This window comes from Cygnus olor, chromosome 6 (genome assembly GCF_009769625.2).
Source record: "Cygnus olor isolate bCygOlo1 chromosome 6, bCygOlo1.pri.v2, whole genome shotgun sequence".
Lineage (NCBI taxonomy): Eukaryota > Metazoa > Chordata > Aves > Anseriformes > Anatidae > Cygnus > Cygnus olor.
This window is the reverse complement of record NC_049174.1, coordinates 13,769,054-13,795,239: the sequence shown is the minus strand read 5'-3', so window position 1 is coordinate 13,795,239 and position 26,186 is coordinate 13,769,054. Positions and strand designations below refer to the sequence as shown.

Genomic DNA, 26,186 nt, shown 5'->3' with positions numbered 1-26,186 from the left:
AATGATATAAAGATCACTTCTTCCCTTTCTATTCCTTTATCTCTATATTGGTAAAACAAGCAAAGCTGCTTGAATGAGAGCAGCTCTGGTGTAACCCATTCTGTGCCATGGCCCTATGCAATTCTTGGAGTCTCATTTTAGAGATACTTTTTTTTTTAATTCTTTTTCCCTGAGCCCTCAGGCCTTTGGATATTGTACACATAGGCAGAGAAATATCCAGGTGTTGCACTTGCCAGAAATAATATACCACCGAAAATATTCGGGAGCATTTGTTTTTGAAGCACATCCATAGTGTAAGTTTTGCATATACCTTACTTGCTTTATAGATAGCTTCAACTTACCAGTTTCAGTTGTAATCATAGTTTCTGTAGTTTCTTAGCATATTCCCTGATCCTTGAAGAATGATGGAGGAAAGGGGACAAACCAGTATTTATACAACAAAAGCCAAAAGAAGAACAATGTATGTAATGTAGCTGTTGATCTTTAACTCTGTCTCTTTTATACATATATTGTATAGGATTGAAAGAATCATGATGAAAGGCAAGTTCAGTTAAGCATTTTTTCCTGCTCACTGTTTGATTAACTTTTATGTTTCAGTGTCCCACTAATTAATTCCTTCCACTACCTTGAACTTCTGTGCCTGAAGAACTTGTTTGCCTCAAGGGTTGTCCTTTTTTTTTTGTTTTTAATATTCAGAGCTTATTTTCTATTACTTCCTTCTAATTGTTTCTTGCCTTTTTATGTGCAGGAAATAATAGATGAGATTTCAGCATAGACTTAAGCATTTTTGCACCTGTTTTTGTAGGTCAAACCAGTGATTCTAATGCCTGATAAAACAGAAATGGTCAAATAATTTCAGTCACAAAATGATTTCAGCAAGTACCAATTCTCTGTTGTGTTCTCTCTATTCAAAGGGAAAAAGTCTTTCAAAAAATAGGTCAATATACGTATTTTGGATTTTAATAACACAGAAGATTCAGTCTCTGAATTGTTCTGCATAATGAAGAGAAAGAAATAATGAATGCATATGGCACTTTCCGTCTTGAATTACTTTATAAATATAGATAAAGTTCTGTGGTTTTTTTTTCCAAGAAATTTTTCAGAGAAAGTTTTTAATTTGGGGGTTTTAGATTTTATTTATGTAGATTAGTTGAGAAATCAGCGCAGACTGTGTCTGTGAAAATATATCTTTAGAATGCAAAGATTGTGTAGCACAGCCCTCAAAGGTTTTCAGCTTTCATTGATTATGTATCTGAGAACAGATACATAATCTAGTTTATTGTAGTTTACAGTATTGAAAACTATGGACTGAGGCATAGCTGATTATTTACCTTGCTTTGTAGTACAAGTCAATAAGAGATGACTATTTAGAAGGAACCACAGCAAAAGGAACTTGACCTTCTTTCCTGTCACTGAACAAGAAGGTGTGACAAGAAGTATCCCTTCATTTTCATTGTTTCTGGCTTCTGGTGGGACTCCATAAATTACCAAAGGGGAATAAATTGCTTGAGTAATTGAAGTATTTTTAAGGAATGTTTTCTCAAGTAAATTCAACAATTTTTCACTGTCAGAATGAGCTCTCACGTGCTTTTAGGTGCCAATATAGCTACCAACACAATTTACTGTGCTTTTCATCTAGTGATGTTACTGCATCTGAGTTAACTATTGCCTTCTTTGTCAAGCCCATCAAATTATTATGACCTAGCAGTATTTTGGTTGTCAGATCCCAGTCTTACTATTTCCAACAAATTCAAGGAACCTTAAAAGGGTGGTCTGAAAACTATGGTCATAGCACTCATTGCCTGCAACAACCTCTGATGCTTGTGGGTAAAGTAAAAACTAGAGTGGGGACAAATAAGGAGAGAAAAACATCTTACTACTCATGCCAAAGGATAATGTATTTGCTTACAGGATTATTGCCCAAGATATGTAAGTGTTGAGGAATGCTGCCTCAGAGCACTGGGAAATGAAAACTGTTGACTGGATAGCATCAGTCTCAGCTGTGGCATTGTCCAAAATGGCTTGGCAGTCCACTTAAATCTGTGAAATCAGAATTATGTATACATCAGAATAGAGGCACAGAAAATCTGTCTCTTAACAGAAACTGAGTCATTATACATCTTAGAATCATTCAACCAGACTTACGGTATTTGCATTTCATAAAAACAAAGTCTTTGGGCAATTCTTAAATCTTACTGGCAACTGCAGTACATTGCCTTTTACAAGGGTCACTGGACTTGTTCCATATACCATATGAAAATTTTTAAGTGTCTCTGCCTTAGAATCCATGAAAAAAGTTTTTCTAGGACTGACTTAATGTAAAATCTGTGCATATGGAGTTTGAAGTAGACATAAAAGTATCACACTACTTACTGCTTTGTTTACCATCCCTTTAAACAATAACTAATAAATCAAAATAAATAAATAAATAAGATTTGTACATCACAGTGTTGTGAACTGTTTGCCTGCAGTATATTCCAAAGGTATACAGTAACAGCAACGCTAAATTGACCCTGAAAATACAGTGCAGCTTTCCATCTTTGCAAGTGATAAGATTTTCCAGTCTAACCAGCAAGGTAACTTAACTGCATAAGGATCCAGCTCAGTAGGGTGCTTGAGCATATGATTAACTTCACATCTAGGATGGAAATTGGAATTTTCACAATGTGGTGTACCTTGACTGAGGACCAAACTAGTTAATTTTTCTCTCATTTCCTACAGTTATGGAACTTACAATGTTATATGAAACTGCATTTTTAAGGTTGAAGAGCAGCGCCACATAGAATTACAAAACTGTTTTGCAAGGACAAACCCTTTCCTTGAGTAAAACTTGCCACGTGATCTTGAATAGGCATATCAAGTGAATTGGAGGATCTCCATTTTTTGGAGCATCCTGAGACATCAAATAACTAAAATGAAACGCAGTGTATGTGCCTTGGGTGAAGAATTGAATCTAATTTTGTGAGTTTTCAAAGCTCTAATTCTAGAGGGTCTACATAATTCAAAACAGGACCATTCTATCTAATATGACATAAATGTGTAGTGTATGGCATTAATTTAAAAAGTATCCAAGTACAGCATAATATATCTTCACGGATTTGCTGGTTTTGCTGTTATTTTTTTGTCTTAGGGTGTGCCATTAGGGACCATTTAGTTTTTATTGCAGTGTGGAATGCAGATGATTTTAAAGATGCTGATATGAAAGCATCTGTCTGAAGACAAATACATGCAACAATGACTTCAGTTATTTACTAGATCGTGACAAGATTACAGCAGTGCATTAACTTAGAGTATTATTATCCAAAGCATTACTGTATATCTATGGCAAAATACAGTGTAGATTTTATATTGAGTCAATGAATGAACTGTCAGCAAAGTATTTCTTAATTGTGCCCAAGCTCTTGAAAAGAATAGAGAGAACAGTGCAAGTATCTTCTTTTCAAGCTTTTCTGCTACTAACAGTTATGCGGTGCCACAATTTAAGTACTGCTCTTTAGCTTTTACAGGTTTTGCAGAAAATAATTGCAAAAGCATGTAAATGTCTTACTTCCTTCATAAGCCTTTGAAAATAACCCTCCTGGGTCTCTTGCCTTTTGCTCTCAGCTCTGAATGGCACTCCAGGGAGTTGGCATCTCTTATCAGAAATGAGCAGCCAGGCAAGGGGCAGCCAGCATATTGAGAGACTATAATAGCATGTTGGTCAAGGGCATCAGACAGGTACTGAAAGGTCTCTTGTTGTGTTAAACAAATGCTATTTCCTTCCTGGCTTAAGTGGGAGCTAATTTTTTTTGTAAGCTTCTCTTTTGGCAAAAGAACAATAGGGATAAATAAGGCAACCTTTCCAGTGAAAGATATGCATTAGATTATCATAAATCCACAGATAAAAAGTGCAGTGGTCAATGAGAACAGGCGTGGTTAAGATTAAATAAAAGGGCTAATTGAAAGCGGTGTCCCATGGCAGACAGAGGATTGACACAGTATTGAATAGATAAAACCAGAGACTAAACAGAAGGGGGAAAAATACCGCGCATAATACTTTTTTCAGAAGTTACAATTCTGTTTGTACTCGTGACAGAGCAGTTTTTGTGTGTTGTGGGAATAAGAGAAGGCTAAAAGTATATTTTGTCTGTGCTTTAGAAGATTGGGAATTGGTTGGAGACAATTACATACCAGTAAAATTTTAGGATGCTTTAGGAATCCATTATTATAGCCTTTTAATTAAGAAATCAGAGACCTGAGGTAGAGATGTGCTTCTAAGAATTAAATACAGTTATTGGCAGAACATCAGTTAATCAAATGTATCCTGAGACTCTTGAATGAAGGTTTTCTATCTCTGTTGCTGATTGTTTAGTATGTATTATTAGGTTTTCTGCTCTTAAAGCTAATAAACTGTTCTCTCACTATTCTCTTACCTTCATGTAAACTCTTCTGAACTTTTCTGTCTGTCTTGTGGAGATTCAGCAATTGTCAGAATTGATTTTACTGAAGTTTCATGCAGATATCTAGGTAAATGAAAACATTTCTGTCCTGATTTTCTTGCTGAGGAATGGTACCTGTTTAGTTGGTTAGCTCTGTTCTGTTTAATGGCTGAGTCTGGGCAACAAGTGGAAAGATTACTTCTTGGACTTCTTTTGACTGTACTCTGGGCTGGGAAAAACAAAACAAACAAAAAAAAAACCACTGAAGAAAGAGATGAGACTGCTCCCTAAGCAGTCAGGAGCACTCAGGAACTATGTAGAGTGCTGGATGGTGCAGGAACTGGAACTGTCACACAGCAGGGAACACACATGGCCAGGCTGCAGAGGAAAAGGCAGGTGCATATCAGAGCTTGTTGCAACTGAGGAAGCCATTGAAAGCTGACAGGCTATAATTTAGCAGAGCTGAAGGAAGGATCCCCAGAGCAAGGATAAAGTGAGCAGTGGAGATCGATTTTTCAAGTCTTTTTTACTATAATCTGTTTCACTCTTAAGTATGTTTTATTAATACTTAGGAGTTGAAAATCTTTTTTGCTGTCTACAATGTACCCATCTTAAAGGAAAAGTACAGGCCAGTCTATCTCAAAGCTCTCTAGCCATCTTGAGGACTCATCACTTGGCTATCTGGAATTTGATTTATGTGAAAAATTCTCATTTATAATAGTATCATTGAGTTACTTGTCTATGTCTGCAGCAGGTTTTTTTGGCTGGGACAGAGTTAATTTTCTTCATAGGAGTTCATATGGTGCTGTGTTCTGGGTTTGTGATAAAAACAGTGTTGGTAACACTATGCTGAGCAGTACTTACACACAGTCAAGTCCTTTTCTGCTTCTCATGTTGCCCCAGCAGTGAGCAGGCTGGGGATGCACAGGAAGCTGAGAGGGGACACAGCCAGGACAGTTGACCCCAACTGATCAAAGGGATTTTCCATGCCACATGACACAGTGCTCATCCATAAAAATTAGAGGAAAACGGAGCAGGGTGTTTGCTGCTGTTGCTTGGGGCTTGGCTGGGCCTTGTTTGGCTGGTGGTGAACAATTGTGTTTTGCATTGTGTTTTTTATGTTTGTTTTGTTTTTTTTCCCCTTGGCTTTGTTTTTCTTTGCTGTGGTGTTTCCTTGTTTGTTTTTCACCCTGTTAAAATGTCTTTATCTTTACCCGTGTGTTTTTCAACATTTGCCCTTCTGACTCTCTTCCCCCATCTTGCCTGGGGGCAGTGAGCAAGCAGCTGTGTGCTGCTTAGCTGGGTACTGGGATTAAACGAAACACAAAAGCAGGGTATAACTTCATTGATATACTATCACGAAATTTCTGAACTGCTCAGGTATGATAAATTTGGGGTGGAAAATACACAACATCATTGTTGAGTGAGTAAATTATAACATTAAACTGTAAAAACCTTTTCCTCATCCAGAAACATATTTGTGATGTAGCTCATTTCATTCATTCTGTGTTTGAGTGAATTCAAATTCTAGGATAATCTTGAGGTAAGAAATATTTCTAATAGAATTTGAGGCTTAGTGCATTGGAGGAGATTTTCTTTACCAGACCATAACTCAGCTGATGGAGTTTGCTCTATTGTAAAGTATTGATGTCTTGGGATAATGTTTTAGCAACGTCAGGAAAATGGAGGCAGTGGGAATTCAGCTCTGTGAGTCACTAGCAACATTTAATATTCATATCTGCATATCTAGGAACAGGGGCCATCACTCATGAAGTCAGTTGCCCAAATGAAGCAGTTAAGTGATGAGCTGTTAACTTAAGGAAGGCTGGAGCTCTTTTTGGTTATCATTGAAAAGGCACTCTTTTCAAGAGCAAATGAAGACTGCTAATATCAGGATTATAATTGGAAACTATTTAGTGAGTATAGGATGAAAAAAAAACTTTTGATTCTGTTACTCCCTTTTTTCTCCTCTGTTCTTCCTCCTTTTTGTTTCCATCCACATTCTCCCACAAAGAAGAAAGGTGTTTCAGTCCTGTATTTGTACCAAAGAGTCTTCAGATATCATAGACTGAATACCCAGGCATTTGCTGTCAGATATCATACAGTGAGTAGGGCATGAAAATTTTAAGTGAATCAACACAATTTACTCACTGTTTTTAGATGTGTATCTCCTTTCCTGTTACCCATCCCTGTGAAATCATTGAAATGTTATTCACCCTTGCTCATGGGTAACAAACTTTTATAGTACTATTACACAATGTTCAGCATTACTTTAAATCAATGTTAGCTGGATTTTAGGGTAAGGCTAAATATAAGTATTAAAAGGGGAGGTTTTAGGATAATTTCTCTATGTTGAACAAGAAACACGTAGTGAAGGAATTTATGGTAGATGAGCAAATTTTCCAGTAATGGGTAAAACTAGTAGTTGTTTAAATCTGCTGAAATTTTTGTATGATAAACTTTTCTCAGAGAACTGTAGCAAGGGAAATGGTAGTGAAGTGTTATGTATTCCAAATTAGTTTCCTCTGTTTTTCTTAGAATCTAAGTACTGACAAAGATTTACTATACTTGCCTGGCGTCTTGCTGAATACGTCTTGATGTCTCCACTTTGATAGATGACATGGCCAGGCATGCAGGCAATGATATTGTAGGCTATTAACAAGAGCTAATGCATAGCATAGTTAACGTTACATGAAGTTGGGAACTGTTATAGAACATTGAACAGCTTGTTACTATTTTTCAGTTACTCTGCTTTTGACAATTTATTTTATAAAAATTTAAAACTGAACTCAGTTATGCTGAAAAACTACATGTAATATTCTCTCACTATGTTTATAGTGGGAGGCTTCAACTGACCACCTCGTCAGTCTTTTTTCCCCAGATATCAATGGCAAAAGTTTTCTTTGAGACTCACCCAATGTGTCCTTGCCTGCTACTTAAGTGAGGTATTTCTTCATTCAAAGTTGGCTCCAAAGAAAAACGAGAAAAATGCTTAAGTGTTTAGAAGATGACTGTCATTTTTTAAGGCTTTTTCTCTCAGGGTTAAACAAGATTTTCATTGCTGTCCTCTGGACTCCATCCGGTTTGTTTTCTGATGCCCTGAGCTGAGCTGAGTGCTGCCACGCAGCCTGCCCGTGCTGCTGGAAGGGGACAGTGTGTGGCCCCCTGCGGCCACCGCTGCTGCCAGGGTCTGGGATGCAGCCAGGGATGCACAAGTGGGTGTATGACAAGCAGTTGTACAAATGGGAATGCTCGAATTTGAGTTGATCATCCTAATCAACACCAGACTCATCTGCCTGGTTTATTTCATATGTTGTCTTGACAGATGTGTACAGATCTTGTCATCTTTATTTTTAAATAATTTTGTATTAACAAATGCTTGAAGTGCTTAGCCTAAAATTAGTGTACATCTTTGAGCTTGAAGTAAAACATATAAGATGATTCTGAGAAAGAAGCTAACAAAAAATACGTATGTTTTACTTGACAAAGTAAAACATGTTGACTTGTGTCACCTCTTCCTCAAAAATGTTTTTGCGTAGCAATAGCTTTTTGTGCCAGGGCTTAACTTCAGTCATCCTCATTAAAATCTGATCTGAACGTGACCAAGATCAGTTTTAGATAAAATACAAGTTTATACTTAGGTAAGATTATGAAGTAATTTGACAGCTGTGGTGAAGGTAGGCATGGGGATGGAGAGCCTTTATGTCCTGTGGCAACAAACCCCCAACACTGCTCCCATAGAGGTACTGGGAGCAACCGAAACACTGTGTTACATACACAAGAAGGCCAAGAGTCTGGTGTAGGTGTCATGGATTAAAGCAGAGGAATAGGCCTGGAGGTGCCTTGGGCATAATCAGCAGGATTTTAGTGTCAGGGGAGTGGCCGGGGTGCCTTGTGTCGGTCCCAGCCAGTTCCATAGCAGGCTCCCCAACACCTGAGTGCAACAACCGGTGGGACGTACTGCGGCTCTGAGGAAACATGGGGGCAGGAGGCAGAGGAGGACGTGCAGGCAGAGAGGCAGAAGAGGAGGAGGCACAAAGGGAGATGCAGAAGGTGAGGCGTGAGGCTGTGCAGAGCAGGTGCAGGAGGAGGTCTGTTGGGGTGGGGGGGAGCTGTGGAGGCTCCCATGCCAAAGTAGTTGAAAAGAGTAAGAAACAAGGAGCTGCTAAAAGGGAAAACTACTATTCAGTGACCCCCCTCTTTCTGATTATGCCCAATACAGCTCCTTCTTCCTCACTTGTACCCTGCTCCAGCCTGAATCCTCTCTGCAGGCTGCAGTTCTTCATACAGGAATGGGTTTTCCTGGGCTCTCCATGGGCCGCAGTCCCTGTCAGGAATATCCTGACAATTCCCTGTCAGGATGTGCTCCAACACAGGGCTTCTATGAGCTGTAAGGGAAACTCTTCTCTGCCATGGAGCAGCTCCTTCTCCTCCTCTTCCTTCTTTCTCTGACCTTGATGCTTCTCGCTCTTTTTGTTCCCTCCTCCACCCTCTGCCACCATCTTGGGTGAGGGGCTCAGCTGTGCCCTGTGGTGGGTCTGTCGTGGAGGCTGTGTCTGGCACAGGGCAACCCCTGGCCTCCTCTCACAGAGGCTGCCCTGCAGCCCCCCACACTATGAACACTTTGCCAGGGACACCTTGTACAGCTGTTTAGAAAGTGAATGACAAATTATCAAAGGTCCTTCATTCACCAGGTCTGCTGCAGAATTCCTAATGTGCAGAATTTCTAATTCCTCTTCTAGTAGTGGACCTTGATGTAAGGGATGACCAGTCCTGTTCAGAGGGCAGAAGTTTTTCTTATAAATCTCAGGCAGTGTACAGACCTGTGCTGCAGGAAACAGTAGCCCTGTTCTGTTTCTGGCTCTGCACATGGCCTTCAGGCTGGGGATAGCAGCACACAGGAACTGCTTACTTAGGGGAACTGCTTACTTAGGGGACCACTGAAGTAATACATAAAAGACTGTCCTGAAGGACTGCCAGAGATATAATGTCAGGGACCTTAAGGAGACCTGAGAAGGATTTCCTCTGTCCACGTCCAGGCAGGATGTGCAATTTCTGTAGAGTTCTGATCTAGGAGTTCTAAATCAACTGACAAGCATATGTGTATTGTGGAAAACAAAAGGTAGAGCACTAAAATCTTCCCTCCAAAACCATGAGAAAGTTAAATGCTTGTTAGAGGGCCAATAATTTTGTCTTTTTCCTTGCCCTGATTGTTCTGAAGAAAGTCAGAGCAAGAATATCTACAAACCATTCTGTATTGTTCACACACGTAAGTATGAATTTGTAGTTTTCCAGGGACTGTGTTCAAAACGTGTCTGTATCCACAGCTAAGAAACAAAAGTGATGGATCTGTAACAGAATTGTCTACTTATGGTGGGCAAAGACAAAAACACAGATGAGTAGGACAGGTATTGGAGAGGAGTGCTGGCATCAAGACAGCCATCAGTGTCAGCGCTGTCATTTTTATATTTGGCAGTTAGACAAATTGTGTTGACTTAATACCATGTAGTTACATTTCAGGAAGAACATGAGCATGATGCATGTTGGGATTGAGGTTTACAGTCCTAGCTCTCTGGGTCATGTAGTCTAAACAGTAGCTGCTTCTCATCAGTGAAAGGGCGTCTGAAATAAATGCAAGTGTACTTAGTGGTTATTGTTTTTCTTTGTTGCTGTTGCTTTAAGGTTTTAATTTCTGCTCATAATAAATTACGAATATATGGGATTAATTTGGCTGCTGAGAAAGCATCAGTATTTCTGGCAACTTTGTTGATAATTACATTGATACTGTATGTGTTGCAGCTTAGCCCCTGGAAATGATTCTTCCTCATTAGGTAAAAGCAGGATTGACCCAGCTAATAGTTGCATGTGACCTCTACATGATAGTTGAACAGAAGACTGATGCCTTTGAAAACAGACTGCAGTAATCTTTTTCAACTTGTGCTTGTCTGTGTATTCCCTTTTTTATTATTAATTTTTTTTATGCTACTGTCATGAGGAATAGAAAATGTCCAAACGACAAGCAACATAAACTATTCAGTTGTCTTAGAGTTATATGGATAAGGAAGTGTGGAACACAATTTGATGTGATTCATAAGGTCTTTTTACGCTAATACCTTCTATGAACACTTTATAGTAGGTTTCCTTTTTTTATTTTTATTCTGTGTAGTGCCAGTATGAATCCTGCAGGCTAGAATTTTTTTCTTTAATCTTACGATTCTAACTCTAAAAACAACAATAAAAACAACCAACAACAAACAAGCCTACAAAATTGCAGGTACAGTGTACAGTAAAAGAAAGTTCTTTCTGATCTTCCCTAGCTGTGGACACTTTACTTTGCAGTCTTGTAAGCAGTAATCTAATCTAGGAAAAATCTTTAGATCAATCTTTACCAGAGGGGTGAAAAACTTTTGGGTGGAATAAAAGTATGCACAAAGGGAGTTAGTGCAGAATAAGTTACTGCATTTTCAATTCTCACCATCACTTTTGTTACACCAACTTCCCTCTGTAGACAGTTTTAATGGGGGGATAATTTTTTAAGGATGTAACTCAATTTTCAGAGGGGAATTGAATTTAACAGTACAACTGTCATTACAGTTTGTGAGCTGCATGTAAAGATGGTGAGAGTTTTATGGCTTAAATTTTTAATGCAGCTGTGTTTAAAATAAAAGTCTATTATTCTGCTGCAACATCAGTTTTATATCACGTGAAACTAAGCCATTCTTCTTTATATTTAAACATATTGCTAGCTATTGTTATAAATAACATATTTTAAGCCGCATCATGTGACCAAATGCCTTCTAAATGCATTATTGGTTGTAACACAGTTTCTTTGAGTGACTTTCTGGAAAATAGGACTATTTCTTGTTACATGAACCTATGTATGCAACTAGTTTATGCATTGTTTGTGTGTCTCCTTTTCACCCGTATTTTCGTCCTTATTTTCACCCTTACTTTTTCCATTAGAAAGGAGAGCCAAACTGCAGTGTTCTTTCTCCAGAAACCACAGAGCAGCTGACCTTTGAGATTCCTCTGAATGATTCTGGCTCTGCTGGACTTGGTGTGAGCTTAAAAGGCAACAAATCTCGGGAGACCGGAGCTGATCTTGGGATTTTCATCAAGTCCGTTATTCACGGAGGTGCTGCTTTTAAGGTATGGAATAAACAGATCAGACTATGGTTTCATTAGAATTCTGGCAGTTGTATGTTCAGTCCTGAATCTGGCTTGATAAGTATTCTAAAAATGAGTAACTTTTTGTCACTCACTCCTTTAGGTGAACTGCAAATCTAATGTTTTATTCCAAGATTCTGGTGTCATGTGCATGGCAAGGCTTTTCCCAAGGAAAGTAAATGGAAGCAGATGTTGTGGGACATTTAAATACTGCAGGAAGGGTGGGGAGACTGAGGCTGTGTAGTTAGGAGGGAGAGGCTGCCTCCCAGCTACCCCATAGCTCACAGAAGGGAATAGGAAACTATTCTGCTGCTAAACCGTGCTGCTAGACTCAGTGACAGTTAGATATCCACATTTATCGTTCAGTCTGCACTGCTTTCGGTTTTCACCAAGTGATACAGGCAGACCTGTAAAAGAATGAAAAGAAAAATTAATTTACAAAAAATAGTAATTGGCAGTTCTGTGATATTAAGAGTTATGTATTTAATTTGTACTGTAAATAAAAACCTAGTTCACCATTTGCTTTATTTTTTATACAAAATATTTTAACCATTGTGACTTAGCTGAGCCTGACATCAATTGCACAGAAGTTACCAATTGTTCCTGAGGTGGATTGAATTGGTAAGGGACAGTATTATGAAGTGTTCTGCTCCCTCTGTGGACTGTACAAAGACTGCTGTACATTTCTGACGTAAAAGTATTTGAGGTACTTTCTAAGTTTTAGGAGATCTGTTGACAGCGTTGTTTTTTGTTTTTCAAATAACAGTTGGAAAAAGTAACTTTCTTGAAGTTATTTAAAACAAAGAAGTCTTAGTTTCTGGGGCTAGTATAGGTAGCTGTTGTTGATCCATAATGTAATTTTTTTCTCTTGTGTTATCTCAGCAATTCCTTGCAGTTCTCTTTTCTGTAAAAATACCTTTTAATTCAGTTTATGTAAATTCCTTTGCTGACATTAGCCTGCTGAGTAAGACAATTCACAGCATTAAAACTTTCATGATCATCTATTTACAGCAGCTGGTAAATAGCAATAATCAAGGCTTTAGCTTTGATGTGAATGTTTAATACTTTCCCGCTCCTATTATTTACCTGTCCTAGTCTCACAGTTATTTCAAAGCTTGGGTCTTCTCAAGTGTAACAGAGCCTGGTACATGCAGTGCAGAACATGGTGGTTAACTTTAGGGCTAAGTGACAAGTGAGTAAACTAATGTTCTTGGTGTATATCAGAACCAAGTTACAGTGCAATTGGCCAAATTAGAGCTACATGAACTCGGTTTACATGTGTGTCTGCTGCAGAGTACAACTCACTTTACCATGAAAATGAGGCTGCTCTTCTTACTTTCCCAGCTCTGTGTTCCCTGAGTAATTGTCCAAAGCATTTGCAGTGCCATTGTGTCACCCTGAGCAAACTCATTGTTTTGACTAGCAAGGCTTGTGGAGCCATGTCTCAGCAGCATTAGTGGGTTCACTACCTGACTATCATTGCCATGTCAGAGATGCATAAACCAACTCTTTCAAACGTGCTCTGTTTACCACTCTCTGTTCTCCTACTGTTACTCCAGTTAATTTTGGCTTGAGGGGGGGTCTGCAAACTAATAAAGCAGGGCTTCCTTGTCCATATCTAGGTAAGTGGGCAGCTGGCAAAGGTGGTCACCGTGTCTGGAAGATTATTTTGTCTCATGATAAACTGCAGTCCTTTGACCTATTCCCTATACTCCCTCATAACCTTTTCACCAGTTGGAACTGCCTAGTGATAGGTCTGAGTGGGGGCTCCAGAGCAAATGAGGGAGTAGCTGAGGCTCTAGCTTTAACCATGCAGTCATTTTGGCAATGTGTGGGTAATCATGGTTTATTGTTACACATGCACAAAAAACAGTTGTCTTTCTCCTGTCTAAAGACCTTTATATAGAGGAAAACATAATCAGTGGGTATTAAGAATTAGTAAAATTTCTTATATCAATTTAAAAAGTGTGCATACAATTGTGCATAAATATTTAAATTTGTCCTTATTTTTAAAAGCCTTCTTGTAACAAGTTTTTAAGTACAGAGCCTTTCTTTGCAGCTGGTACTTGTCCAGAGCATTTTCCAATGTTATTTCATAGTAATTGTCTCAGAAATTAAGTATTATGGATATAGGCGTGTGCATTTGCTTTTCAGTGTATGAAGTATTCTTGGGAAAGTATAATATGGGGAAATCAAAGTGAGAGGAAACTCATCTCAGTAAGCATTATTTCTCAATTCTACATTTAGAGTTTAAAATCTGCTCCAATTTCTGACTTTGTGATACTGTTAGGTGCTAATATAATGATATCGGGGATGGTGGGGAGGGAGCAGTTTTGTCTCTTTGTCCACACAGCAAGCACTTGTTTTCAAAAGAAAACATAATGCACAGAAGATGAGCACATTTTTTTCATTGCTGAAGTAGATGGTCAGTAAATGTATAAAGGGTTTTGATACATTAAATTCCTTTTGCTGAGTTGTGCTTTTTATAATGAAGATTTATTTATAAGATACAGACCATTTTGAATGGCTACAGTTACCAGACAACAGAATTTCTGAAGAGAGGCCATCATTTTTAGTATTTTTTGGTTTTCATTTTTTGCTTTGTTTTGAAATGTTAACATATTGATCTAGCTCTGATGTATTACTGGTATTGCAAAGCTCAGTAAGGGATTTGTGAAAAATGTAAGGGAAAAATTGAAGTATTTAATTTTGTACTTTAGGATTTATTTATTGTGTGCTAGCTAAAGATTTTAGAAAATACCAACCACTTCTTGTCATGCTTGCTACAGTAAGCCCCAGTGGCTATTCACTACTCTGGCTACAGAACCCAACGAAGTTAAAAATGCCTTAGTATTCTTAGTTGGTATTTTAATACTGTATCCTAAAGGATTCAAATATGGTTACTTTTGCTGATTGACTCATTGTGTCCTGTCTTAACCTCCTTTTGTAATTTTTGAAGTGTCTGGTTTTCATCATCTGTAAAAAGGGGTTACCAGGGTACTTTATATATGTAATTATGCAGAGCCTTTCATGTGAGGAAAACTGAATGTTTAATTGACCTTAAATACATCATCTTTCCCCACAACTTCAGGGGTTTCAGCCTTGTTCATCTTGAGACACCTTGTCTTTTCACTTGAGATGAATTCCTGATTATTGGGTACCTGCTGTCTACTGCAGCTGTAATGCAGCAGTCATTTTTAGAAAGAATGTTTTCAGCATATGCATCTGTTCAAATCAAACATGGTGTATCTTGAACTTCCTTCAGGCTTCTGAGTGCTATTGCTGTAAACATTGCTTGTTGTGTGCAGTGGATGGTGACTTGGATAATTCTAATAAAGGCTATCAAGGAATTCCTTCTGAGAGAAATGCCATTGATGTGCTAAGGAAAGTAGCTAGGTATGCTTTGATTAAAAATATAACTCTATGAGGAACATAGCTTTATATCTCCCTGCTCTACTGTAAAAGCATGAAAGTCTTGTCTCTGAATATGGTAGCCATGTGGTGGTAGGTTTTACCCCTTGCTGTGAGTCTTTACACAAACCGCACTCATTGAATAAGCTAGGGAACAGTAACTTCACGCTTTATTAGAGTAGCTCACTTGCAGTTTCAGAGATGGCATTTGAAAACTGTTTTGCTGAAATGCCAAATGTTGTTTTTCTACTCAGAAGCCACAAAGAAACCTACCTTTCAGAGATGAAAGAGGAAATGTGTTAAAACAACATTTAACTTGTTTTGAGCCAAGCAGATTGTCTTGCAGTTCAGTCTTCTAAACCAGGCCATAGCACTAGTGATGTGAAAATCTGTTTGAAAACTGTTTAGACATTGGGTTTTCTGTTGGTTTGTTGTTTTTTTGGTTTGTTTTGTGTTTGTTTTTTTTTGTTTTTAAAGCAGCAAAAAGTTTTCTGTGAAATACCTTCTACCTGAGCATGTTTGAAAACAGTGTTGAACTGTCTTCCAGGTCTGCCTTGTACAAGTGGCTTTGCAAGTGTAGTGTATCAGCATTTATTAATCATGTATGCCTTTTATCACAGATCCTAAAAGTTTAATTTTGAATTTAAGTGGAGCGTGTTACAGAGTGGAAAGAACGGAGATGCATCAAAAGTTCAAAGAACTGACTCTATTAAAATGCAAAGAAATAAATACAAAGTTTCATACAAAAGTGTTATAAGGGAAATTAAGAACCAGACCAATTCAGAGGTTTCTGAGACTGCAATGATTCATGTATGGTCACATAGTCAACAAATGTAGTCATGACAAGGTGCACTTGACCATGTATTTGTATATACTTTAGTAAGAAGCTTTATGAGATATTTACACGAGTGTTTATCCACAGAAAGGGGATAGTAATTCAGGAGCCTCTGGGACCATAGCAGGAGGACATGAGGACCTGTAAACTTTCAGTCTTACACAAACTTGCAAAAATTAAAATCCTCTTTCCTCAAACTCCTGTTGCCATGAATGACTCCATTCATTTCAGCAAATTTTGATAGAGCACAAAGGAATTACAACATGTGCAAGTAATAAAGCTTTCTGCTCAACCATGTTAAGTCTTCTCTCCCTAAACTTTAGCATATGTGATGGCATCATTTTATATGTAGAGAAAGGGTGGGGTTAACCTATTGACTTTGGTTGTATGTAGATTTATATTGGCATGAAATGTTCAACAGAGAAGTGGGAGAGGTTTCAGTATCCTTTCCAAATGGTATTGCTGTTTCCTATTCTCCATTCCCATGCTCTTCCCAGAAAAGCTTTGTTTCTATTCGTCCTCCTTCACTTCATCTTCCATTTCTGTCTTTCCATCTTTTTGCTCTTTGTGGTTTATTTTTAATACTGATCTGTGCTCCTGTTCTGCAGCTCTGTAGGACCTCTTTCTATTCAGGCTCTGCTGTGGTAATGTTAATGATACTGAGTTCCAATAAAAATATTCCTTCAGCAAGCTGGGTTTGTCACAGCTACTGTAACTCACTTTAGCACAAATGCCTTAGACTTGGCAGTGATAGCAGAATAGTTAATTGAACATCTTAGTGATAGAAAAAATAGAAATTGAAAAGTATATATATTTTGGATTACTCAAATGCATGAAAAATGTAAACAATTCAGATGAGTGCCTTATGCAGAGTGTATAATGTACCTATGATTGAATCAGATTCATTTTAACCACAGTAATGTTTTTCTATGCCAGTTCTTCTTTTGCTGTTCTTTCTCCACTGCCCTTCTATATTGGATTTCTTCAGACTCTTTCTCTTTTTTTTCTTTGAGGTCTGATGCCAACCTGATAATTGTGAATTTGACAAGCTTTAAAAGAAACTCTTGTCTCTTAATTAAATAGACCTTATTTTCTTGTTAAAGAGAGAAGTCTGCAGCACATGCTTTTATGAAAAGAAATAAACACAAATTATAGTGATAATACGAATAGGGCTCCTAAATCACAAAATGGCAACGTCCACAATTTTATTGCATCCACAAATGTCAGTTAGCCTTGGCAATGAAACTGAACGACTTTCTTCAAAGCATAGGCTATTTGATTCGGCTCAACCCAAATTTTGTTATTGGCAGCAGGTTTAGATATCAAAATACATGGAACAGCGTTAACTGAAATACAGATACTTAATTCTTAGTGACCATTCTGAACTGACAACACCGTCTGTACGGTGGCACGGTAATTGTGACAAGATAAATTCTTGTGAGAGTGTAAGACAAAAATTTCTGGAGCTGTATTTTCTTATCAGGCCCTAGTAACAGATAACAATGCATGTAAAATACTCTGCAGTATTCCTTCACAGTTGGACTGCAAATACGAACAGCTGTGGTGTGGGTCCTTTTAACTAACCAAAAGCTCCTTTTCCCACTTTTTTTTTTTAATTTTTTTGGAACTGATACAAATTAAATTGCATATGCAAGAAAAGCAGCAGCATGTGCCTGTACTTCTGCATTTGTAATTGCATTATGAACTCTTTCCAAAATGTACTAAATGGAACAAGAAATTGGTCAGTTAATGGGCACGAAGATTTTTCTCTTTAAAGACCTGGTACTATGCAGTCTCTTGTTTCTTACATTTCAGAAAGCAATGTCTGATAATCTGCATCTTATTTCCTGTATACAGCACCTCTGCCTAATAATTCTTGGTTTTTAAATTTTGTTTCTTTGTTTTTGATTGTAGGATGGTCGTTTGCGAGTAAATGATCAGCTCGTTGCAGTAAATGGGGAGTCACTTCTGGGCAAGTCAAATCACGAGGCCATGGAGACACTGAGGCGCTCCATGTCCATGGAGGGGAACATTCGTGGGAGGATCCAGCTAGTAGTTCTTCGGAGACTAGAGGCACAAACAGAGGTGAAGCAATAAATGTATTCGTTAGATAAATGCCTTTGTTGTCTTGGTGTTTTTGCATAGAGGAGATGATCACTAAATTCTTGGTAGCAGAGAGCACATCCTGGCAGAATGAATTCCTGTTTTCCTGGAGTCAGGATTCACACACTGCTTCTGGTTGACATCTCCTGAGTTGCTCTTCCTGTTGAGGCCTGGCTAAAAGTTGCCTCTTATCTTAATTTGCTGTTTTGACAAGTTTTAGAACAAAAGCAAATGTGATCCAAAGAAGGATTAGTTAGGATTAATGAGTTTTGGTGTAGTTTTGACTATGTTACCTCCTCAGGGCAACAGTTCAGATACAGATGATTAGAATTTTTCTGATTCCATTTGTTATCATAATCTCTGCTCTTAATGTGACTTGGATTTTGCTTCACTCTTTTTCATTTTCATTAGCATTTTTATTCACTCCCCATCTTTGTGTTTATGATTGTACTTTTTTTCTCCCTCAAGTGTGCATGTGCACATACGTGCTCTTTCTCCATCTTTTTGTATACACAGATGTGTATATATGTATACTGGCTGCCCTAACTACTCATCCCAGTTTTAATTTTGACACTTGAGTAAATATTTTAATAGGTTTTCAACATCTGTGCGTTCCTTAGAATAAAAATACATACAAATTGAATTGTGGTATAAAAAGTTGTAAAAAAAATCTCATTACAGAATTCTAAGAGATGATTTTAAGCTTTTTATTTAATAAGCATTGCCAAAACATTTTTAAATGTTGAGAACAATCCATTTTTAAGTTTATTCAGATAAAATATAGAGGGGGAGGGCCAAGAGGCTTGTAGTATAATTAACTTTTAACATTTTCCTGATAATAGATCTATCTGATTTACTACTATTATTGATTGAGAATTATATTTAGAAGAATATTACTGGCTGAACATTATGGTCTTTGTTGGGAGGATGTTTTGCATGGGGGGGGGGCCTCTGTCAATTTTATCAGGAAAAAAATGAAAAACATTCATTAGTAATTCTAGAATATTTTATAGGAAAATTCTTATTTGCTTTCCTTTTCTATGTGGCAGCATTACATTATAAGGAGGAGTTTAAAAGTACATGTTGCATGTATTATGCATTCTTGCAATGTAAGAAGATAGCTCACCTTCAAATAAAGCATGATCTTGCAAGTTTTCTTCATTTAGTGAAAACCAATTTTTTTGAAAAAATAAAAATAAAAACTGCAACACAATTCCAAACAAAAATCAGACTGACCTAATAAGGCTACTTTTTATTGTTAAGTGTATTGTTTCGTATGTTGTCCAGATGTATGACAAAGGTAAATAATCTCGACTCACCCTGTGAAGGACAGATGATGAGGACTTGATTGAATCAAATTCATTTTAGACAGAAATTAATTTTTATAGGCCAGTCTTCAGGTTCAATTGTAATTCCATTTGAGTCTGGACACTGTAGCAGAAACGGGTTGTTGCCCATTCATTCCCCAAAACAGCTTCCTGAGTACTGCTTCTCAGCTTGGTAGAAGCAGAAACGTTTAGAAATGCATTATTGTTTTTATTGGTCGGGACACTAATGGAGGTCTTCCGTGACAGATATGTTTTATAAGCTGAATACTCTAATTAGGCTGGTTACTGATCAGTTGTTGGGATACTGATTGTGTCATTTATCAAAGAGCTGGGAAAGCGGATTTGTTGTTGTTAATTTAATGCTCCCTATCCCACTGAGTACAAGTCTTCAATGTAGTAGTACTTTGGCTGCTGCAAGGCTTAATTTAGCTAGCAGTATACATGAGAAAGTAGTAAACGTGGACCTTGCAACATAAGAAATCTTATGTAAACTGAAGAATTTCCAGTAGGGAGAAGGAACATAATCGTCTGTGTGCAGCGTGTGTGTTTCTGTACAAAGCCTTTTCAAAGGGCTCATGCTGCACTAAGAGGGAGGGGAGAATGTTGTGTGTGCTGCCTGTCCACCAAGACCAGATTTGTAGCCGTATTGTCACCATGAGCATCCCAACATTGGTTTGTGTTTTGAGCTGAGGTGCATATTTTGCTGACTTGATTTTTGTGTTTGTTTTTAATTCAGGAGCTTGTAAGGCAGGTTGCAAGTGATTTAGTGCACACCTTTCTTATGCAGTGGTTTGCAGGCAATCACTTGCCAAAGCATTGGTCATCTTATATCATTGTACAACTAAATGGTATGGGTTAGATACATGCATTTCTTCTGTAGATGTGACTATGTAATTTAAGGAATTACATACTTAGTGTAACATTTGCTGGCATGATGAACGAAAACCAACAACAAAAGAGACATAAAATACAGAAACTTGAAAGGTTATTCTGAAAACTAGCCATAACGTTCTTCTGTGTGAGTTTTCAGTTTTCACTGAATACCAAGTACAGAAATGTCTTTTTGGGTCTGTCCCAGTTTTAGAAACTGTGATTTTTTTTTTTTCTTTTGAACAACTGCTCAGGAGAATAAATTAGGCGATATGGCACGTATTGGGGGGTGGGGGTGGGGGGGATGTCTCAAAAGAAAAGCTGACTAGAGGTGTGACAGGAGTTTGTTTAGCTGTTAGCCAGAAGACCTGCATTTGGGAGTTCGGTGTAACTCCTTCCTTGCAAAACTGCTCTAGTGTGTGATCATCGGAACATATGTACTCGATCTCTGAGAGAAGGGAACCAGCTGGCTGGCAGAAAAATACCATTGGCATTGCCCGTGTTCTTGTGTTGACAATGTCACAAGCTGCCCTCCCAGATGGAGAATTTGAATGAAGCCAGTTGTGGGTCATAAAGAAAACACTCTTCATTTTTGTGCATCACTCAGTGATTGTTGGTGCCTAGATATTGTCTGACTTCATGACCAGTAACAACAGATAGTCATTTTGAAGATGTCTTTTACATTTCACATTTGCAAGTAAGCAATGTACAGTGAACTCGTTATGCTGTTTTTGCACTGTCCATAGTCTGGTCTTCTGCATTGTTGAACATTTAATTTTTTTAATACAACATGTGGTTCTGTTTTTTCCTTAGGACCGCCTGGACCACGGGGCTTTTAAAAAATCAGCATTTGATGGGAGTCACAACTTTGCAGCTGTTTCCCGACGCAATGATACTATTCTTCAGCAATTTGTCACATACAGTCCTCAGGAAAGAATACAAGGTGGTCTCTTATATTTTTCTGTATGCTAAAAGAAAGTTTTTGTTTTGTTTTGTTTTTCCTTGAAATCCAAAGCTGCTCGAAAAGAAGTTTAATTAGACTAAGTGCACACTTTGAGTCATGAAGATCCAGAGAGGGTGGGAGAGCTGACTCAGAAGTTGTGAATTAGATTCCTGGCACAAATTCCAGTTTAAGTAACAGTTTCTAGCTCGCTGCCCCAACACGTAAGGTTGGATAAAAAACAAATGATGAGTGCAAAATATATGTTGTCAAAATGTTTATTTTATATATATCTTTAATGAGTAAAAAGACTTTTTTATTGAATGCTTAGATTTATGTCCCATGTTTTTATAAGCTAAATTAATTTATACAAATTGTAAAATTCATAAAGTACACGTGCTCCTTTTAGACTAAAAGGTAAAATTTGTTCAAAGGTTAGAAATACTCCCTTAATTTACAAATTGTAATTACACTAATGAATTCATTTTTTTAAAAGGCAGAATTGTACATTGTGCAAAGAAAACCTACAAGTATGAGCAAATGTAAGCATATAAGAGCATTAAAGATTGTTTATTGTCCTGTCTTTTTTCATTTCTGATGGCAGACTGTACTATCTGTCCAATTTGTATCTGACTCAGCAAGGTTTAGATACTGAAGATTTAGACTCCAACATTGTAAGAACAGATCTTCTTTAGATCTACATTATGTTTCTCTTGTTGGAGTTTATACTGATTCTGTAGTTAAAGGAGAATAGCATTATCCTTACATCTAGCCTGCCCTGTAGAGTTAATGATTACCAGAGGATCACAAGATAGTAAACACCTTTAAAGCCATTTGTTAAAAACATATAAGCAATTGCTTTGGAGTGATTGATGCAAGTGAATGGCAATGGGTAACCTGTCACTTAAATGAAGTTTAAAAAAAATTGTGCAAGAGTTGTACTTTCAAATGAGAATTCTCCTACTGTGATCTGAAAATCAGGATGACTACTTTATAGCACATTCATAAATCAGTGTTTTCAATAAACATCTTTTTAGTTAAATAATAATGGTAAGAAAGCATTATAGCAAACAGGAGATTTATTTTAATAGTTGATGGTGCAATATTGGTTTGCCCAAAGACTTTGAGAACTGCTATTCTGCAGAATTTTAGGAACAATCAGTGCATTTCCGTATGTATACTCTTAAATTTTTCTTTCAGCCTGTGATATTTATGGCATAAGACCTTACTTAACCTGTCAAGCAATGCAAAACATATAAATGCACATATGACAGTGTGCATATTTTTTTGTGGAAGCTAAAAAGAAATGGATATGGACAGAATACTGAGCATTCAGAGTTCAACCTCATTTTTAATTTTTCAGTCAATAATGATAACTTTTAAAACAGGAAACTGTGAACAAGATGGTCTGTAGACTTGATTTATGGTTATATTTTCCTCAGTAGAAGTTAAGTGAATTTAACAGGTAGAGAAACACTTCTTAGCAATTTAAAAGTTACTTTGAAAAGATGAGGAAAAAGGAGAAAAAAATGTGATGGCCTCAGAGGAGTGAGTGTGGGGTGGAGTAAGGATGCTCTGGAGTGCTGTTGAGGGCTATCATCAGGAGGGGTTCGGCATGGCCAGGGCTTCTGAGCCATGGCCTGGGAGCAGTTTGTAATTGGAGTCAAGGGACTATAAAACAACAAAGACTTTTCTAGTGCTACTGGGAACCTACTGGAAGTATCATTTTATTGAGATCTCTATTAAAGATTTGGTATATGATGAGTAAATTTGTAGTGGCCTTGATGGAGAACTGTACAGAACTTTGAGCTGAAAGGTTGTCAAAGGTTGTCTGCAGTAGGATATTCTGATCTGAAATGCTTTTGGCGAAAGACACTTTGGCCTTATAGTAGTCCTTCCTGTTGTAGACGTATTTCTCAAATTTTGAAGTCATAGTATTAATTATTGTAGAGCTAATCTTCCTGCTTTCCATATTGGCCTGTCACTTATTTCCAGTCCTTGGTTCCTTTTTTTTTTTTTTGCATTATTTTTTATAAAACACCTTTATCCTTGAAGGCATCTGTAAAGGCAAAGCACTACACTTACGCCCAACCATCATTTAACTCAGTTGTGAACTTCAGATTGTATGTCCGTTAAGGAAATGAATCTCAGACATGGTGAATTTCTTATGCAAGGCAAGAGCAAGCCCCTGTTGGTGTACTTACGGCGTACTGACCAGACTTTGGAGGCGGAGGTCCAGTTGGTACAACATTACAAATAATAATGAAGGGTAGAAGATCTTTTTAATGTAACACTGGGTCTAATGCAACAATTTAATGACACGAGTTGTAGTAGGTTTAATAAAATGTCACTTTCTTAATTAATGTTTTCCAATAAATTATTTCTAGTATCATTCACTGCTCCTACCAATAAAACTCATATAAAAGCTCAACAAAAACACACCGAAGCTTGGCTTGCTAGTACTGTTGTCTGTTTTAAGAGCCTTTTTTATTATACATGAGCAAGAAAAACTAATGTCTAGGGAAAAGTGGTTGTAGCCGAAACATTACATTTTGTCTTGCCTGTGGATATTTAAATAAAGGGGGAGGGGGTACTGATCTAATATTGAAATGTCAGTGTTTGTTCTATTTTTGCATGAATAATACTTGCTGCCTTCAGGTCCTCACTTCATTTGCTGCAAAGCTGTTGCAGTTTCAGTGGTTGGGTGTGTGGATTTTTTTTTTCTCCTGAGAAAGCCTCTTTGAGAAACGATACTTCAGTGCCAGAAGCATTACATTTCTGGTGCTGAAAGATTACTGGAATGTATTTCATTAGAGGTTCTTATATATTTCTTATAACCCTTTATTATATACGATTATAGAGGAAATGCTGTCATCTCTATGGTTAAGTAGTAGAATAATCGTAAAATATCTGTACTACCACTGGCTATCAAGTCCTTGTGGTTGTACAAGCATCTGTGTTTTCATACATGTAATAATGTCAAGTTAGAAAATTAAAAATTTACATTTTAAAGTAATTTTTAGAACATTACATGAACATTACATGTATCTTACAAATACTTTCCTGAAATGCTTAATATCTGAAAATTCAGTGCATTTTGTTAATAGTTTGGCTGTTCCTCAGACCACTTTCGATCTGGTAAGATCTTTTCCCGAGGTCTTGAACATGGAGGCGTTGACTACCTTTTAGTTTGTTCTCTCTTTTTTTTTTTTTTTTTTTGCTTGTGTACTAATTTTGCTGGGAGTTAGAGTCTGCCGTCATCACTCCTGATTCCCTCAGGAAGTCTGATGTTTTTCTGTATGTTCTTATCTACTGCAAGAAAAATGCCAGTGGTAACCAGTCACCAAACAGTGTTTGTGAAGAGACGTATTAGTTGCTGTGAATCAAAGTTAATAAAACAATATACTCAATACTGTCTCCAACCATGGCCGTTGCAGGCTGCTCAGAGAAAAGATAGTAAGACAACAGGGCAGGGTGTGGTGTCATCATGCGTATGTTTTCTGCTTTGGGTTGTCAGTGCCTTAGGAACTTCCTAAATCAGAAGTTCTGTCTAAACCACTGTGATTTTGATACCTCCCTAACTTTTAGTTCATTTATTTAATATTTTCTTTTAATTTGGTTTCCAAAACATTGTCGTGGCAATGAGATCCATGATTTCATTGCAAAGGAAAAACTACTGCTTTGTGTTTGTCCTGGATGTGCTACTTGATAGTTAAACTGGGTGTCTTGTAGTTGCTGTGTGTGACATGGTCAATGAGATTCTTTTTCACCTTGTGCATAGTTTGTATGATTTCATAGACTCCTTTATATCCCTTTTTATTGCTTGTTATTCTAAATTAAATACTTCCACTTCATGTTCCTTGTAGGAATGTTTTTACATGTTCCAATTATCCTTGCTACCTTTTCAGTAAGTTTCTGAATTATACTACATCCTCTTTCAGAAGGCAAGAATGAAAGAATGAAACTTCAGATGTTATTTAAAAACTAGGCATGCCATTTACTTGCAGAATGAGATGGAGTGTTTGGACTTATTCTTAAGGCTGTGAATGTTTCTTTGCCTTTTACTTCCCTAAGCATATATTCAAAGAATGATCCAGCCCACTTCTGAGGTATTGTTCCTGAGTGGCAATCGCTAATGTAATAGCCTATGTGTATGTATCAAGAGTTTTCTCCTACTCCCATGTGTATCACTTTGCAGTCACTGACATGGAATTTCACCTGCATTTTATTTCCTACTTCCTTAATATACTGCAGTGCTTTTGCAGAGCTTCATAGTCTGCTTATTTTGGGCAATTCTGAATAATTTTACATGGGTACATTTTTTCATCTTCTGATTTGCTTCATCTTTCAAATCATTTAATTACCTCATACAGTTTGAGTTTCCCTTTGTTAAATATTCTTTTTACTGTGAGAACTTGCCATTTATTCCTCATGTTTCCTGTCCTTAAATTGCAACCAGAAAAAAATATTTAAATGCGACTATTCAGTGTGCATGTATGTTGGGTAGCATATCCATTTTCTGTGTCAGGCTGGCAATCCATTTTTTTTTAATATCCCATTGGAACTTTTCATCTCATCCGCTCACACTCCCTTTATTCTGACGATGACGTTCTCACTTTTCCTGACAAAGGTTTTGAACTATTCCATATCATTCTGATTCTTAACAGGTTATCCAGCCAATAGGAGTCTGTTGGTTTGTAGGATCCTTGAGCTAATAGCATAGTTTTATTTGTTTTATTTGGCTGGTTTGATTCTAGGGAACTACTTCAGTGCGCTTACATAATAAATATAATCTGTTGTTGTCTAACTTGATCCCCTCCCTGTAAACCATTTTTCTCTCAAATTAGATTAGTACTTTCAGATAGGATTGTGCAAAAAAATCTAGCAACATATACAATGAACAAAACAGGTCATGAAAATACAATGTGTAGGTATTGTTAAATCACTTATCTGCCACTGAAGGCTAAGAATGAAGTATCCTTCTTTTCAGTGAAATTTTGGAGGGTTGAAGATATGTTCTATGTTAAAAAAACGTAGGGACTCCTTATAAGATCTGACCTGTTATACTGCAAGGTGTGAATTTACAAGACAATAATGAACTGGTTACAGCAAGC

The 26,186-nt window shown here is 37.3% G+C and overlaps 1 protein-coding gene and 1 long non-coding RNA gene across 4 annotated transcripts in view; one reads left to right on the top strand and one right to left on the bottom strand.

The window, feature by feature from the left end:
* Positions 1-26,186, top strand: part of PARD3B (par-3 family cell polarity regulator beta) — a 401,278-nt gene that overhangs the window by 188,007 nt on the left and 187,085 nt on the right. For all 3 annotated transcript variants that reach the window (XM_040560832.1, XM_040560833.1, XM_040560834.1), the window contains exons 11-13: positions 11,382-11,567; positions 17,746-17,916; positions 20,946-21,075. In XM_040560832.1, the coding sequence (XP_040416766.1) occupies positions 11,382-11,567; positions 17,746-17,916; positions 20,946-21,075 (487 nt within the window). The remainder of the gene's footprint in view (positions 1-11,381; positions 11,568-17,745; positions 17,917-20,945; positions 21,076-26,186) is intronic.
* On the bottom strand, positions 1,132-6,610 carry LOC121071931. Its single transcript, XR_005820855.1, has 3 exons — positions 6,570-6,610; positions 4,413-4,647; positions 1,132-2,040 (listed from the first exon to the last, which is right to left on the bottom strand). It is a non-coding gene; the product is annotated as an uncharacterized LOC121071931 (long non-coding RNA).